A 17,152-nucleotide genomic window follows, 5' to 3' on the forward strand; every position below is an offset into this window, starting at 1 on the left:
TGTTGGCTTCTCTTAAAGCCAAAAAATTGTTTTGGAGCAAACATTGGCTCCACTTTGCCCAGCTCAGTTAACCTTCTCCATATGTTTATTGTCTTTGATGCAAATATTTTTAAATTTGTGAGTGGCTTTAATGCTCATGAAAGGAAGGATTTTCTGGCTTGAGCCAGTCAGTGAGACTGGATTCAGTGCAAACTTCCCCACCATATAGTACTAGCAATGCATCTCAGTCCAGACCCAGACAAATTTCTTCCAGTTGCAGGCCCAAAGGTTTCTTGAGCAGGAGGTGCTGCCAGTGCTCTTTTGATGTAAACAAATGTGAATTTAGAGCTCAAACATGCAAATGCTTATGTGCATAAGCTGCTCATAGAAGTGTTTGTAGATCTGGGGCCTTGGCTTGGAACATCAAGTTCATTTTACTTGATCAATAAACCTCTTGAATCCAAGGGCCAAATACACTGCTGAAGTGAACAGGCCTCATCCCAGTGGTTTGTTGAATCAATTTTCCTTTATTCAAAGTTGTATGCCTGTTGTGAATTTAGTTACTGATGCCCCCTCTACACAGTACAGGTATTGTACAATTGCCTGGCTACCAGATACATGTACAAAGTAGCTATCACAAAATAAAAAGCTCCAATCAGCTATAAAAAGACCTAAAAAATGTGTTGAGGAAGCTCTTTACCTGTATGTGTAGAAGGGGCCTAAAGCATGTATTTAGGAGCCAACTTCACTCTATATAAGACTCAATCCACCAATTAGGGCCCAGGACTCTGTTGAAACTATACACATGAATAAACTTCTCATACGTTAACTGTTGGAGGATTTGGCCCTAAATCCCCGTCTGTGCATGTTGCAAAACCCTCGAGTACAACTGGCAGTGTCTCTTATAGGAAGATTTATGGCACAGAGGAAAGATTTAGGAAACCCCCTGCATGTATATGCATCCTCCAACTAGAACTGGGATCTCACCTGTCCTTCCTTCTAACAGTCCTCACCCTCCTGGATATTCAAATATCCACAAAGTAGGAGATAGGATTACCTAATTTCCGTTCAAAAGAGGAGTGGCTGAGTCAAGAGCACAGTGTGGAGGATGCTCTTTCCTCCTCCTCTATCCCATGGAAAGTAAGCAGGAAAGGCTACGCAGCCAGAGACTGCTATTGTTTCTATACAGCCTTTTCTTAAAGAATTGTGGTAAACTTTGGTAGGCAGGAGAAGCCCAGCAAAGCCAAAATGGCATCAACAAAGGTCAGGAGGAGGCAGAGCCAATCTGTAAGCACATGGCCCCTTTACAAATTGCACCAATTCCCTGAAGATCACCTAGACTAGGGACAGAAGTTACATATAAACTGGCTTAAATGAGCAGAAACTGGTTTAAATCTGTAACAGAACATAAGGTCAGTGCACATAAACCAGTTTCAAAATGGCTGAAACCAGTTTGAGATAAACCTGGTTGAATGTAGTATCAGACTAAACTGATTGAGAGCAAATCAGTTTATGGAACGTCTGCCCCAGACCCTTTCCTGGTTTAAGTTAAACCAGAGTCCCCCAGCATCCCAGATGTTTTGCAGCCCTGGACAGGGTGTGCAGAGATGTCAACCCCCACTTAGGTGAAGGAGGCAGTCCCCCAATGGTAGAGCAGGGAATATACCCCCTTCACTTCAGGGGGCCATCCCAGCCAGTGTCTAGCCATGCCCCCATCCCTGCCGTTGCAGCAGCGAGGGAGAAGCACCAGGCAGATCCTAGCTTGGTTCTGTGCCAGTGGGACAGGGAGAGGGGAATTAAACCCCTTCCATGGCCAATTTACTTGAGGCTACTGCTGGGGCTGGACATGCCTTCCCTGCAGCCGAGGGCTGCTCTAGCACCAACTGGCTTGTGGCCTGAGCCACTGCAGGCATGTGCCCGCCTTTCCTGAGTCAAGAGGAAATGTCAATTCACTTGCAAATTGGTTCAATCTAGGCAGATTAGACTAACCTGCAAAGATTGAATCAATTCAGGCTCTGGCTTTTTGAATGTCTGTCCCTAGCCCTAGGGTTTGATGTCTGACATACAGCCTCTGCCATAGGTGTAGGGAAGCTCTGCTTCCTTCCCCCAGTGCATAATATAATGAATTTGAGGAAGGATCAGTGCTGGCAGCTCTTCACGGAGATCTCCCTCTTAGCCCCTCTTGGGTTTTAATGTACTTTATATGTGCCAACTTGGAGATGGAATGTGTGACCTGAGTTTAGACTGGGACATAATGGCAAAACTGATAGAGGAAGCCAGCACAGCATCTGATCTTGATGACTGGACAGTTAATATAAAATATTACCATTTTTTAAGTAAGGCCATAATATTATTAAGAAATAAAAGTATGCAAGGCAATGTAAATTAATGATAGTCAACATTCCTGAAAGCATATTTGACTTCCCTCATACCCATGTGGGTTATTCTGATTTAAACCACCCATTCTTATCAATCTATTTACCCTCTTAATCTCTTCCCAAACAAAACTTGCATCTTATTTATACAAATCCCATAAAAAGGTCAAAACTGTAAAACTATAGTAAAAGAGAAGCAGCCTTTTTCTAATAACCCTTTTCTACTGATCTCTTTGCATATTCTGTTTTTACATTTCGCAGCAGAGAAAAACAATTACAAAAAAATCACAATTAGCAACTCCTTTAGCAATGTTACTGTTTGCACTTGACAGACTGCTCACATTCTCTTCTACAAGGTGCTGACTAGTTCTGGGAGATGGTTAGTATTGTCACTTATCCCTGAAATCAGTGAGAGTTGCGAATGCTTGACATCTCTGCTCCACTTCTGTCCTTTCTAGTAACATAGTTTATCTATGCTACCTAGATAGTATAAAAACTTGACTTGAAGAAAACGTTCTTTATTTAAAAAGTATAGAGCACCAGGAATCAATTTTCATTTGTGCATTTCTTACCAATCTAGACAAAGCCCTGGAACCTGCATAGATAATGCCAACAAAAAATGCTGAAGCAGGAAGCCATGACAGTATATCAGACCTGCAAAAATAATTAAAAATGCCATTACTTTATTGCATCCACTTATGAAGAGCCACCAGTAGTAGTTGCTTACAGTTGACAGAATAGGAGGTATTTTGCAATAAAAGCTAAACATATTAAATTCATTATTCAAATGTTTCTCCTATTTATTAGGAACATTTCTGAAACATGGAAGAACCACTTAATTATCTAACCCCTATTTCTTTTTTACTGAACTATCAGTCGTACTACCTCTTGTGCTCTCCACTCTGGAAACTGGTTTAACCTCTACTTGCAGCAATTGCTCCTATTGGTTTTAATAGAAACTTTCATTTTAGTTGGCATTACTGATGCCCAATGGAAGTTAGGAAGAGCTAACAGTTGAAGGAATGGAATGGCATATGTGTGTGCATGCATGCACACACAGTCAAATACTCATTTAAGTCTGCAAGTATATTCCTCTCAAAGTTCACATTGTCCCTGTGGGATCCTGTCTCCTGAGATTTCATAATGATAACCCTTTGACTAAACTAGCATCCTGGAGGCAGTGTAACAATTCACAGGACTAAATGAAGTAATTTGAGCTCAATCTATTTTTTCCATATTCGTGATTTTTGCAAAGAGCTGTTTCAGCTCTGAGAAAAATGCTTCAAATTTTGTTCTTTTCCTTTATAGAGGTCAGAAAAGAGGAGAGAAAAAGCACCAGCCAGATGGCTTCAGTGGGTGCACACATGCAATTAGTGTGCCTCTATAAACTCCAGCACAGTTCATGGCAGAGTCAGCTGCTCCCAAAAGTAGTGTCTTTATGTGTGCCCATGCCTACAAAAGTTTGAGCCAGGGTGGAGCAGCTCTGGGCTGGTAGCAGGCTTGGGGAGGGTCAGCCCCTGGCTCTGGGTAGTGGTATCAGGCAACAGGCTATGGTACAAGAGTGCCCAAAGTGTTAAGCCATGTGGCTTGCCCCCTGAGCCTGCTGCTAGCCCAGGGCTGCTCCACTGTGGCTCAATCTGCTGCAATCCCAGTCACCATCTGCATGTGCTTTCTGCACAGTAAATGACTCTAACATAAGATAGTACTGTCCCCAACAGTACTATCTTATGGTACAGTTAATTTACTGCACCTTACGGCCTGCACACATGTAAATAGCGATGCTTTACTACAGAGCTAAATCAACTCTGCAGTAAAGTATATGTGTAGATGCACTCAGTGGGTTCTGGATTAAACCCAACAGTTCAGATACTATGGTACACTCCCCTGATTTTGCATTATGTTCAGAACTTGGGTATGAAAGTGCAATTAAAATACCACTACTTCAACACATTCCAGAAAGAAGAAGAACAACAACAAACCTCCACTGAAGAGTGTAAGACTAAAAAGATCTGAATGAAGAAACATGCCCAAAGATTTATGCAAATACAATGGAGCAAAAGAAAACAGTAACAATCATATTTCATTTCCTGCTGGAACCCTGGCTTTCATAACTGTATGCTTTTTTGACTGAAAACCCAAGAGATTTAAAAATGACAGAAATCCCAAGGCCTTCTTGTTTAAACTAAAATTAGCTTTAGTTTACTGGATAAGCCAGGATAATTTTTATAGCAATTATGTGCCTTTTAAGGCTACTGACTTCAGCTGGAATTCTGTCTGCATCGAGATCAAAAACAACCAGAGTATACTACCAACCAGTCCACATCATCAGCACACCAAGACCAAACAATGCCAATAGAATTGCAATAACTCAGGAGAATAAAAAGCCCACAGCTCTAGAAATCAGTCTCCACTTGGAACATTAAAACGACCCCCCTTGACTGTGATCTGAAGTTCCAGGAATCTGAGCCATGTGTAAATCTTCAATGCAGTCATACAAAAGGCAATGGAAACGGATTTCAGATGTTGTTCCCATGATATAAAAGTAGACTTCTCTGATGCCAAGAGCGAATTTCAGGACAGGAAAAGAATGCCTGACTGTTGGCTGTAATATTTATGGGGAGGGTCAGCCCCTGGCTCTGGGTAGTGGCATCAGGCAACAGGCTATGGTACAAGAGTGCCCAAAGGGCTAAGCCATGTGGCTTCCCCCTGAGCCTGCTGCTAGCCCAGGGCTGCTCCACTGTGGCTCCTCACCAGTCAGCACTCCTGTGTGCAGGCCAATTAATACTATCATTTTTGCTAATATAACTGGCAGCAGAACATAATGATGTGCATATAAGTGAATAAAGTGCTATAGTGAAAGAGTAGTGTAAGGGTGAAGTTGAAGCCATGATGGGCCAGAAATTATGTGAGAGGCAAGGATTTCTTAGAGTGATATCTTTTATTGGACCAACTGTGTAGTTTATTGGACCAACTGTGTAGGGGTGATAGTACTCGACAAGCTTTCAAATGTGAGACATTCTTGGTCAGGTCTCAGAATAAAAAGGGAAACACTGTCCAGCTTGTAGGGGTTAATGCAAATTCCACTGAAGTCAATGAAAATACTTTCATTAACTTCAATAGGGATGAAACCATTAGGCCCAGATCTTCAAAGGCACTTTTATAGGTGTTGCAATGCCTAATTCCTGGGTGCCCCGTTACCTGGTGGAACTCTCAGTCCTGTGTTAGGCAATCAGGGTCCCTGTGCAATGCTAGGGGAGAATAAGGCACTTACAGAAGCATTTCTCCAAAGCCAGCTGAGTGGGGAGCCACCTAAGTTAACCAAGCATGAAATACAAAGGAAAGAGACAAAGCTTAGGTGTCTTCTCTGATCCAGCACTTCCCCTCACCTGAGCCATGAGCCCTCTCCTGAAGCTATGCAACCAAACCAGGGCAGCCACTTAGATAGTTCATTATTTGTTTTCCTCTATTTGTGAAAAACCAGAGACTGAAAGCCAGAATAGCCAATGGCCTCAATGGTTAAGGCACTTACCTCTGTTGGATGTGGAGGAAAGACCTAAATCCAAATGCTAGGCAAGTGATCTGACTAACAAGCAGTTGGTATCCTGGGATGCATCTCTTTCAGTCCCTCCTGTTGGAGATGCTCCACTTTAAAAATATATATATTTACAAGGCCACAGACAGTAAGAGAAAGGCTGACATCACAGCACCCAGAGGCAGGGCCGCTCATTGAAAATATAGGAGACTAATTTTCAGATTCCTGCTCTAGTTAATACAATTATTTACACATGCAGTGGAACAGCTCCAACTGGAGATATCGAGAGCCTCAGCCCAAAATAACCTACAAGTCCCTAGAGGGTCTAGGCACTCATCAGGGACTCAGAAGACTTAAATTCAAATCCCTGGTCCAAATCAAGAACACACACATTTTAAACCCAGTATCCCACATCTTAGGTGAGTGCATTATATACCCAGAATACATGTTAACCATCCCACTGTTAACTGGCCATCCGTGTGAGGAAGAGAAATAACACCTAGTCTGAGAATCCCACTCAGGAGCTTTGGTTGGTGATAAGGCCCTGAGACCCTTGCTTGCTGTGGGGAGGCATCAATGCTTAGGAAACTTTAGCACAAACTGAGCAGCAGAACTTTAGGCTATGTCTATACACTAAACTTACCACACCCATCAGCAGCACCCTGGGACACCATGCACTTCTCCAGGCAGGCTGCCTCCTAACTAGAAAGCAGTGCTACACTGCTTCTATGGCTAGGGACAGACATCACACATAAACCAGTTTAAGTGATCAGAAACTGGTTTAAGCCTATAACAGAACAGATGTTCAGTGCACATAAACCAGTTTGAAAATGGCTGAAACTGGTTTGAAATAAACTTGGTTCAATGTAGTATCAGACTTAATTGATTTGGATCAAACTGGTTTATGCAATGTCTGTCCTAGACCCCTTCCTGTTTCAAGATAAACCAAATTCCCCCAACACCCCAACATGGTCTCTGGGCTCTGCTCTACAGCAGAGCTGGCTCCTCCCCTCCACTCCCTGGCTGGAGCTCCAGCAGAGACTGCAGGCATCTGCCTGGCTTCCCCCTGCTCCCCAGCTCTCCTCGCACCACTCCCTGCTAAGCAGGGATTCCCCCTCCCCCTCTGCCTTACACAGACACCTCTCAGCATTAGCTAGCATACCACATACTGGCTACAGTGTGTGGTGTGGTAGCTCCTTCCTTCCTTGGAAAAAGTTGTTTAAGAAGAGCTTGAACTAATGGAAGGAAGCTTTTGTTTTCTAAATGGGGTGATAAACGCTGAGTTAGGGGTGATAAACACTGTGTTATCACTGCCTGCTGGGCTGCTCAGGAGGTGGGGGGAACCCCTCCCTAACCAGGCATTCCTTCCCTCAGCTCAGAACTGTGGAAGGAAAGGGAGGGCTGGCCCCCTGGCTTCTAGTCCGAGCCACTACAGGCATGTCCCTGCATTTCTGGGATGTCTGTACAGTTGCATACCAGTTTAGCCTAGTCAGGTTAGACTACTCTGTCAAGATGGAATCAATTCAGGTTAGACTTTTTGAATGTCTGTCCCTAGCCTTGTGCAGGTGGGATCATTAGCCGCAGGTGAAATAAGTGGTCTCGTCATTCAGCAATGCTGGTAGACAAGGTAGTCAGCAGGCAGCAAAGCTAGGCAGCAGATGATAGTTTTCTTTGAATGACTACAGTTTGAAGCCCAGAGTACTGCAACACAGTACATACAATACTGGAAGTACTATGGAGATGTTATACACCATTCCATGAGAAGGAATATCTCCAGTTCTCCTAACTGCTTCTTCCTGGTCTAACTTCTACTGAAAATTACAGCCAGTATGGATGCATGGATAGAGATTTTGGGGGCCAATACCGATAGCCAATATTTAAGGAGGCATATCAGCTGATATTGATCTGATACAACTGCCATCAGGTGGTAAGTCCAGTGTGGTGGAAGGGGAGAGGGGAAGGGAAGGGAGCATGGGGGGCAGATCAATGCCCCACATGGTAAGGGAGGGGGCAGGTGCTGCCCAGCCAGGGTGGGAGGGGACATGGGACAGAGGTGTGCCTTGTGGGATGGGGGCAGCTCCCGCTGCTGTTTGCACCCCAGGAGGGTGGAGGCAGTGGGGAATGTGCCCCCAGGTATGTGCAGCACAGGGTGGGCAGCAGCTGCAGGGTGGAGCCAGAGCCGGTGCTGCATGGGGATGTTCTTGGCGGTGGCTGGGCTCAGAGCGGGCTGCAACAGTGCTGGAAGCCTGCAGCCACCCCAAATTTCACTGCTGCTTCACTCCCAGCCCCACACCGCTGCCCAGTGTAGCCCCGGCTGAACATCCTGCCTCCACCCAAATGCCAGGAAAAGCCATGGCTGTGCCGGGCAGTGGGCAGCAATGTAGGGTTGGGAGCAGAGCTGCAGTAAAATTTGGGATGGCTGCAGCCTCCTTGCAGTGCTGCCCATGCTCCACCCCCGGCAAGAATAGCCCCATGCAGCACTGGCTCCAGCTCCATCCTGCAGCTACAGCCTGCCTTGAGCTGCACAGATCCAGAGGCATAAGCCCCGCCACCCTCCCGGGGTGCAAGCAGCAGTGGAGCTGCCTCCACCTCATGAGCCACGCCTCCATCCCATGCTCCCCTGGCTGGGATGCGCCTGCCCTTGCCCCCTCCCTCACCATGGGGGGGCATTGATCTGCCCCCCGCCAACCCCTTCCTTCCACCCCCACTTCCAACTTACCAGCTGGAGGCAGCTCTCCATGCCATTGGGCTGATATTTGATATAGACAATTTTCTTTATATCGGTACTGATCCGATATTGGACGAATGTACTGGTGCATCTCTAACAGCCAGGCTCCTGAAATCAGAAGGAAGGTGAATCAATCCTTCATTTTCGGAGCGGGTCCAGAAAGCAGGTAAAAAAAAATGTGGAGCATCCAGAAAGCTAAAGAAAACTTCCTCTAAGAAACATAGAGCGTGGAACTGAGCATGTGTTGTTTTCTTATGAAACTCCTACTTTGGGGTTTGTTAGTCTTTAATGCCAAAGTTGACAGTATGTAAACCTCCATGTATTAGAAAATTATGAGGTATTTGGAAAGAGAATTCAGATTTGTTCAGGACGCATTTAAGATCTGTCAGGCAGGTGAAGAAATTGAGAGCCTACACATGTTAAACTGCTAAAGATGTACATCTTTCCAACACAGAAGTGTTGGAAACTGGATACAGTATTTGTGGCATCTACCTCTACACTTTACACAGAAAGCAGATCATTAGGCCAGTATTCTGAAGACAAACATGTTCTTCCAGAATGTATTAATTATACGGGAGGGGAGGGGGGACATTATTAGCAAAAGAAAGCTACAGAGGACCACACGTTTGTATGAGAGAGATCTGGACTAGGGTCCTAATTTAGCAAAACACTAAAATAGGTGCTAAAATTTTAAGCATATTCTCACATTCTTTGCTAAACAGAGACATATTTAAGCCTGTACTTAAGTGCTCTACTGAAATTTAATCACTGACTATCTCTGATTTTTTAATTTAGTCATTAACATACAAAATCAATTCCACAAACGCTAAGCGTCTCAGGGATTGTCGTGCTCAGTTTTCCAAGAGTAGACTACCATCTAGTGGCTCTAATCCTTTATTGCCACAATAAAAAAATAGAACTGGTAAAAGGCAGACAAGGTTCTTTGGGTGAATCTGATATCTTTTATTAGACCAACTTAAATAGTCAATCTCCTTAATCTACAGCTTCACTGACTGCCTATCTTGTATGCATACCAGCCCAGCCTCTGGCTTCTTTACCATTTATTCCATCCAGGAAGAGCACACACCAACTGCTGAAACTTCCTTAGCCTGACGAAGGGTTTTTGAACCCAAAAGTTTGCTTAAAAATTGTTTTCCAACTATTTAAGTTGGTCTAATAAAAGATATCAGATTCACCCAAAGAACCTTGTTTGCTTATGTCCTTAGACCAACATGGCTACAACCTACACCCCTGGAACTGGTAAAAGTAAATTTATAAATCAAACTTTTCTTCATAGAAAATGACTTTTCAACAAACAAAAAATGATGTCCATTTTTCCTTCAAAATTTCTCAAGTTTTCATTGAATTAAAAGAAAAACACATATATAACATTTTCCCCATTTGTTTTTGGTAGTGTTTTTCATATTTGACAAAAAATGTGTATTTTACAAAGAAAATAAACAACAATAACTTTTTTGCTTTCATCAACATTTTTTATGGGAAGATATGATTTTCCAACTAGCTCTAGCAATTCCAGAATGAATTTAGGGCAAAGAGAAATGCTACATAATTAAAGCTTATAACAGTACTAGTCATTACACCTCCTACTATCCTTCTGGAGCAAGACTATTAGAGCCGAATCCTTTTCCCATTGAAATCAATGAAAACTTTAACCTAAAACATTCCCACTTATCCAAATTACCTACAGGGTCAAATTCTACTACCATTTACTCTGAAATCTCACTAAAATTTGTGCAACTTCATGTAAGTAAAACCAAAATTTGGGCCAGTCCTCATAAAAAAAATTATTCCGTGAAAAACTAGTACATTCAGTTATTTAATATTTATCTTTTTCATAATGTGCACATGCTTTTTTGTTGAGATTCACTCAACTAATATTGCCATTTCACAAGTTGCTCATTTAAATGCAAAAAAAAATGTACATCAACTAACCTGTCATGCCACCAGTTATCACTGCTTGCTCTTCATGAAAAGCCCTCACGTCACTCATAAGATGCATCCAACTTTTTACTTGGGAGTAGATCTGTGTGATGGTAATCTATATGGTAACTGCACTCACTGTCTAACTGCCATTAAGTGCAACACAAGGAGTGCATCCCCACATGCAAGGTTGTGCGCTTGCAGAGGCAAAAATGGTAGCAGCACAAATTGTGCCACTATTTTTTGCCACAGAGCATGCCCCTGCTCCCACTTTGGTGTGGGACAAATTGCTGCTTTAGGCAAACTGCCCTTTCCCTGCTCCTCCTGGCATCTTGGAGGAGCCAGGATGCAACTAAATGAGTAGAGATGCTCTGGCCAGTACCCAGAGTAACTCCCTGGAGGACCAAGCTTCTGTGCCTGCTGGTCTCCTGTTGCATGCACTGCAGCACCAGTGCATGATTATTTAGGGACACTTACTGTGCATTAGCCTTATAACACTGTTCAGTAGGCTATTAGCACGGTTTTTGCTGTGACATGCTACTGCACAATGTATTAGCCTAACACACAGTAAGAGTCTCATGACCCACTGCGTCAAAAATAAATGTTAGTTGTGCATTGTGGTGGTCACTGTACCTTGAGCAGATGCTTATCTCTACCCAGCCCAGTTTCCAAGAAATGTGAAGCAGAAGTCCACCAATTAAGGTCTGCCATCTGAAGCAACAAAAAGAAGAAAACCAAAAAGCAGTCACTCTGTTTTGTTCTGTAAACTGAAAGGGAGATATCCTTTTAAATGTACTTTGACACATAGCATAGGGAGGCTTCTGCCATAGCTAACCTTGCACCCCTGATTGTACTACTCCATAAACTGGAATATCACCTTTGAATCTGTTTACCTTGCAACCCTATTATCCTCCCTGGAAATTCCTCCTTGTGATTAACTTTCAACCCCATCATTCCAGTTGCTACCTCCAAATCAAACCAAATAGACTATATAAAGGAAGGAAATGTTCAGGAAATGTTTAGTGTAGTTCAGAAAAGTCCACTGCATTGTAAAGCTAAACCACTGTAATTTGTGGAACTGTTATGAACAATGGGGCAGTTTGTTTATTAGTTATATTCATTGTAAAAGACAAAACAAAACAAAAGAACTCCTTTATCGCATGCTGTACTATGGAGTGCAATGCCAGTAAAAAAGCATTCATTCATTGTCCGTGGGAACATGAAGAACAATCAATGCAACTTTCCTTTACCTGCTCCAGATGACAAATATACAAATGGTTTAAAAGCTGAGAAAGCCTGATGCTGACTGTGGACGTGATCCTACTTTTGTTCAAGTTAATGAAAAATTCCCATTAACTTTCACAGTACAGGATCAAGTCCTATGGAGAACATTCATCTCTGGTACTGAGGACTAGTATGCTACATGGTGCTGAGTGTCTTCCACTCCTGTAGAAGTTAATGATAGCTCAAGGTCCATAGCCATATGCAAGACAAAGTCTTATATTAGAGAGAGAATGTTTCATGCCACACGCAGTGACAACATTATGGCAGGTTTTCTTTTTTCCTTCCCTATTCACCCACTGCAAATCTAAAAGGAAAGCATGGTTAGGCTTTATAAATGGTCTTCAAAAACCAACCACATTTAAAAATCAGTATTTACTGACCATTACTGAGATAACTGACACAGAACAGCATTTCCCATGTACTCAATAAAGAAAATAGCTGTGGTAACTCAGATATTACATTCTGGTAGCTGCTAGTGAATGCTGACTTCGTAATGCCTACTTACTATTTGTTCTCTACATATTCACCCAGAAAAAAAAAAGTTTAGTAATTTTTGTGCACCTAGAGACCATAGAACAGACTCCTACAGAAATAATTTATAACTCTTGTTAGGTATAACAGACCTGATGGCCCAAAGAAAAAGAAAAAAAAAGGAGATTCTCATGGAAATTATTTCTAATGTTCCTTGCAGTCAGTCATCAATGTGCAATGTAGGCAAGGAAAGAAGAGAGAAAAGATGAACTAATGGTGCAAGATTTAAAAATATGCATGCCTGCCTTGAATAAAAGTCACAAACCTGTACTTAGCAAAAACCCATGAGAGGCAGGTGTTTGACTCCGGAGTAGAAGGACAGGGGGCCCTTCCACGTATTTAGCTCAACAACCTAGTGGATAAGGCACTCACAGAATTCCCTCTCCAGCCCTCCTTTTGAAGTTGGCCCTCTGGGCAGCCAAGGTGAGGTAGATGTGAGCACAGTCAGGGGAAAGAGGACAAACCAGAACATGTGTGGCTCAGTGGAATGGCTACTGCTCTGGCAGAGAAGTGCCCGGGTTCTAGCCTGTGCCCAGAGGTAGATCAAGAATATTGAAAAGGAGATGCAGATGGTCTGTTACATCATCACATATAATACAACATGTTTTTCTCCAGTTAAAAAGAAACTAGAAGCTTTACAAATACAGTAGATTACCCTTTATAGAATTGCTGGTTAATAGAATCAGCCGCTTATTTGAATCAATATGCGGAAACCAAAACCATTTGTATATTATTACATGTAAAAAATTGCTCATATTAGAATCACAATATTTGGTTTTTGGAATCATTTTACAGGAGAAGTCTGGGGATTCTGCAGTATTGTGAGAAGCCCACTGCAGACTGGAAGAGTTCCAGCCTGCAGGGGGCTGGGAGGGAGAGGGAGGAGGGTGGTCAGGCAGGGGAAGCCACGTGCATGTACATGTGCACAGCCCCAGGCAGCCTGCAGAGCAGCTCCCACAGGTAAGTTGGAGGGAGAAGGGGGGGAATTGAGCCCCCATAGAGAAGGAGGGAGCTAGCTAGGCAGGGCTGGGCCACCAGCATGGAGTGGGACGGGGCTGTGCACAGCTTATCGGGGAGAGGGGAAAGGGGGAGCAGGGGCTGGGCTTCCTGGCAACGTGCCCCCTGCATATGCTTTGAGGGGTACAATCCCACACTCCTGCCCTCACTGCCTGCACTCACCCCCACCCCCACCCCGACACCATGTACAGATCTGGGAAGTGTGGGTCCCCCCCACCACCCCACTGGAAGTGCAGGTCGCGCTGGGGAGCTGACCCCAACACCCACACCCAAGCTCGCAGCAGGAGGCAGCAGGGGGGAGCTGGGTTCCACTCTGCTGCAGCAGCTGCTGCCTCCTGCCAGGGGCAGGGGGCTGTGGACCTGAGTCCCAGGCCCCGTAGCCTTGGCAGCTGAGGCCCCCTCTGGCAGGGCAGGGGGGCCATGGGGCTGGTGGGGGTGAGAGAGGAATGAGCTGGGCCAAGGGGTTGTGGGGGAGGAGTGAGTATCTGTGTTCTTAAAAAAAAAAAAAAAAAAAAAAAGTCTCCTTTTAAAGGAATCAAATCACTATTGCCCAAAGTGATTCCAATAAGAGGAATCCACTGTATGCAAAGCACTGGCGCTATAGTATTTATTCAGTTTAAGACTGAAACAAAAACAAATATAATTTTATTGAAATATGCATTTATTTGCTACATTGTATGTATCAAAAACATAACATACTAAGCAAAATATTATCAAAAGATGTAGTTTCATTAGGTTTACAGTCATTAGACTTAAATGTACAACTCTTTTTCAGATTCATAACATAAGATCTAGCCTTCTTGGGCATCTTGACAGTGCATCCACTGCTTCACTGAAAGATATTTCTACTCCTGAATTAATGTTTACCTGAGTACACATTTCTGTACCTTAGTTAATGTTTTTAGCTAGAGTTACAAGCACTCTGCAGGGCTGTGAAACAGAAGCTACGTTACCAGGAGCAGCTAACAGACAGCAGAACTGCAAAAGAAAGGATGGCTTGATTAGCAAACATCAAGACTGTTTAAAAAGGAGAGAGGGACATTAACACCTGTCAAATGAAGAGTTTAGAAGGAATCAGGTGGATCAGAATAAGCCCTGGAGTCAATCGACTCCCTTGCTCTAGCCTGGATAGAAATGTTGTTGCTGCTGCCAGGCAGTTGGTTTAAAACTTGGAGTAGAGCAAGAATAAAAGGTGACAGGGTGAAATTGCCCCCCATGCCTGAATCTGCAAGCATGCATCCTTGCTCCCAACTGAGCAGAAACCTCTCTATTATGCTAGGCAGTCAGAGAGATGTAGGTTTAGACCCACCCTCTGGGTGAGAGGGCCTAGAACAGGGGTGAGCAATTATGTTGGGCGGAGGACCACTTACTGAGTTTTGGCAAGCCATTGAAGGCTGCATGACAGGCAGCCAGGGGCAGATTAATTTTCTAAATTTTTTAGGGGCTGCATCTGGCCCATGAGCTGCATTTTGCCCACCCCTGGCCTAGAATCTGGATGAGCACATATATTTTTCTTTTCTTTTAGGGTAGGTGAACTAACTACTAGGCAATTAAGCTAAAACAGTGGTGTTCAACCACCAGCCTGTGTGGGCCAGATCCAGCCTCCATCTCTGAGTGATATGGCCCACAGGGCTCCCTATGAGTCACAAAATTTGGCAGCAAGGGAGCAGTATCACCACTCTCCTGCTGCCAGATTTCCAGACATCTGGGGAGCCCTGCAGGAAGGAAAGCATAGCCCTGCATGCTGGATCAGGCACAATGGGCAGCATAGGTCCCAGTCCTGGCACGTAGGACTGGGCAGACACGGTGCAGAGCCCTGAGGCACAGTCTCAGCACAAGAGCCCAACTCCCAGCATATAGCCCTGAATCTAGCACATGGGGCCTGATCCTGGGAGCCAGGGCCAGCACAGGGCCCTGGATCCCAATTCTGCCATGCAGGAGTCAGGGTGTCAGGGCCTGATCCTAGTACATTGGGCAAGTCTGGAACCCAATCCAGGAACCCAGTGCGTGGCCCAATCTGGCCTGTGGACTGGCCCCGCGCCACACATCTGGCCCACAGAGGCAGAAGGCTGAGCCCCACTGTGCCAAAACACGGGAGAGCTGGTCTTTCACCCATTTTTTGCCAAGCCAGAATGTCAGTACTTACACTCCTATACACACATACAAAGTACCTGCTTACAAGTCCACACTGAACATGGAGTAGGACTGAAAATTGTGTGTAAGTGCCAAAACTGGCAGTTATGCATCCAGGTAACTGCCACTTGGGCATGTAAAGTGAAACCAAATTCTGCTTCCACTGTTCACCAATATTACTGACAGTAGTTTTGTGCACAGGAGGCAAAAACGATGGGTAAAATCCTGACCTCATAATTTGAATGGGGCCATAACTTAATTCCATGTCTTTTAAAAGTCGTCATCAACAACGATAGTAAGTACATTACAAATAACTTGGCCAAACCAGAATAATTTTCATTACAGCCCTTTAAAAAAGCCTATCATTTATTATATAGAATTACAATTAATACATGGGCTAAGCTTGAAAATAAATTGTGCTTATATTTGTGGGAACCTAGATACAAAAGCTAGCTTACATGTTAGCATAATAGAAAAAATTAAATACATATGTATATAAACCATAATTACTACTTTTCAAAGGAAACTGGGAATATTATAAATTGCTGCTTTCCTAGGTTAAAATATAAAGCCAACAAAAGAACTACAATTGATGGAGAGTCTGCAGATACGGTAAACAGATAACTTCACCATAATGACATTTAATATTAACCAAGACAAGTTAATGAATACTTTACTAAGGCTTAATGGAGTATGTTCTCTAAACAAGAAAAGCCAGTAATGACATGAGGCACTAAAATTAGCTTCAGCACAGCTAGATATTTTTTTATTATAGTCATATTTCAAACAAATGTATTTTTAAAATTGTACTTACCCTTGGAAAAGGGTAGGGTAGGTGAATTTCAGGACAGACAGGACATACTGGAAAACAAATACCAAGTTAATGGACATCAGACAACCAGGATGCTACAAAATTAACAAACAGTTGTGAGAGCAATGAAATACAAAAAAACTCCTATGAAAAAGGGATTAAGCAAGGAATTTGGAAAGCAATTCAGTAACACCTATTCCAGAGGCAGAACTCTTCCTAGAGGTTCAGGTGTACAAGACCGTGCCTCAATCTGCACAGGAATTAGTGTCAGAAGAGTAAAAGTATCAGGACAAGCATTGAAAAATTGAGACATTAAATACTAGACAGCTGTTACATTTCCTGGGAGTGTCTACACATGCACTTTAATGCACAGTAGCCTATTTTACTGCACATTAGAGTGTCACATCAAAAATACACTAATATGCTAATCCACAGTAAAATTTGGCTACTGCACATTAAGTGTCACTAAAAAAGTGTGCACTTTCACTACTGCTCATTAGGGCAGCCTAGTGCACGTTTATTTACTAGTACTAAATTTAATGCACAATAGCCAGGCACATTAATGAACATGTAGACATGCCCACCAAGCACCTTCTACACTTCTCACTGAATGAGGCAAGGGTCTAAAAGAAAAATATATGTAATCCACAATTAAAACTGTATCATATGACACAGCCATCCTAGGTGGAGGCAAAATTACATTTTACCTTAGTCATTTCTTGACTGAATGCTGCACTTTGCAATCTTAGTCTTCTATACACAGTTTTGTATGGAATATTAGCTAATGCACATGAAGCACTTGAAATCTAGCATGTATAGGA

The 17,152-nt window shown here is 43.4% G+C and overlaps 1 protein-coding gene across 3 annotated transcripts in view; it reads right to left on the bottom strand.

Annotated features, from left to right (window-relative positions):
- The window catches only part of SLC35D4 (solute carrier family 35 member D4), a 96,312-nt gene that overhangs the window by 69,024 nt on the left and 10,136 nt on the right, over nt 1-17,152 (bottom strand). For 2 of the 3 annotated variants that reach the window (XM_090039809.1, XM_090039807.1), the window contains exons 2-4: nt 16,335-16,381; nt 11,189-11,266; nt 2,927-3,008 (exon numbers count right to left, since the gene is read on the bottom strand). In XM_090039809.1, the coding sequence (XP_089895935.1) occupies nt 2,927-3,008; nt 11,189-11,266; nt 16,335-16,381 (207 nt within the window). Of the gene's footprint in view, nt 1-2,926; nt 3,009-8,605; nt 8,723-11,188; nt 11,267-16,334; nt 16,384-17,152 lie in introns of those variants that run through there. The other variant, XM_090039810.1, reaches the window with a different exon arrangement.

This window comes from Crocodylus siamensis, chromosome 3 (genome assembly GCF_052110815.1).
Source record: "Crocodylus siamensis isolate JL-2025a chromosome 3, ASM5211081v1, whole genome shotgun sequence".
NCBI classification, from domain to species: domain Eukaryota; kingdom Metazoa; phylum Chordata; order Crocodylia; family Crocodylidae; genus Crocodylus; species Crocodylus siamensis.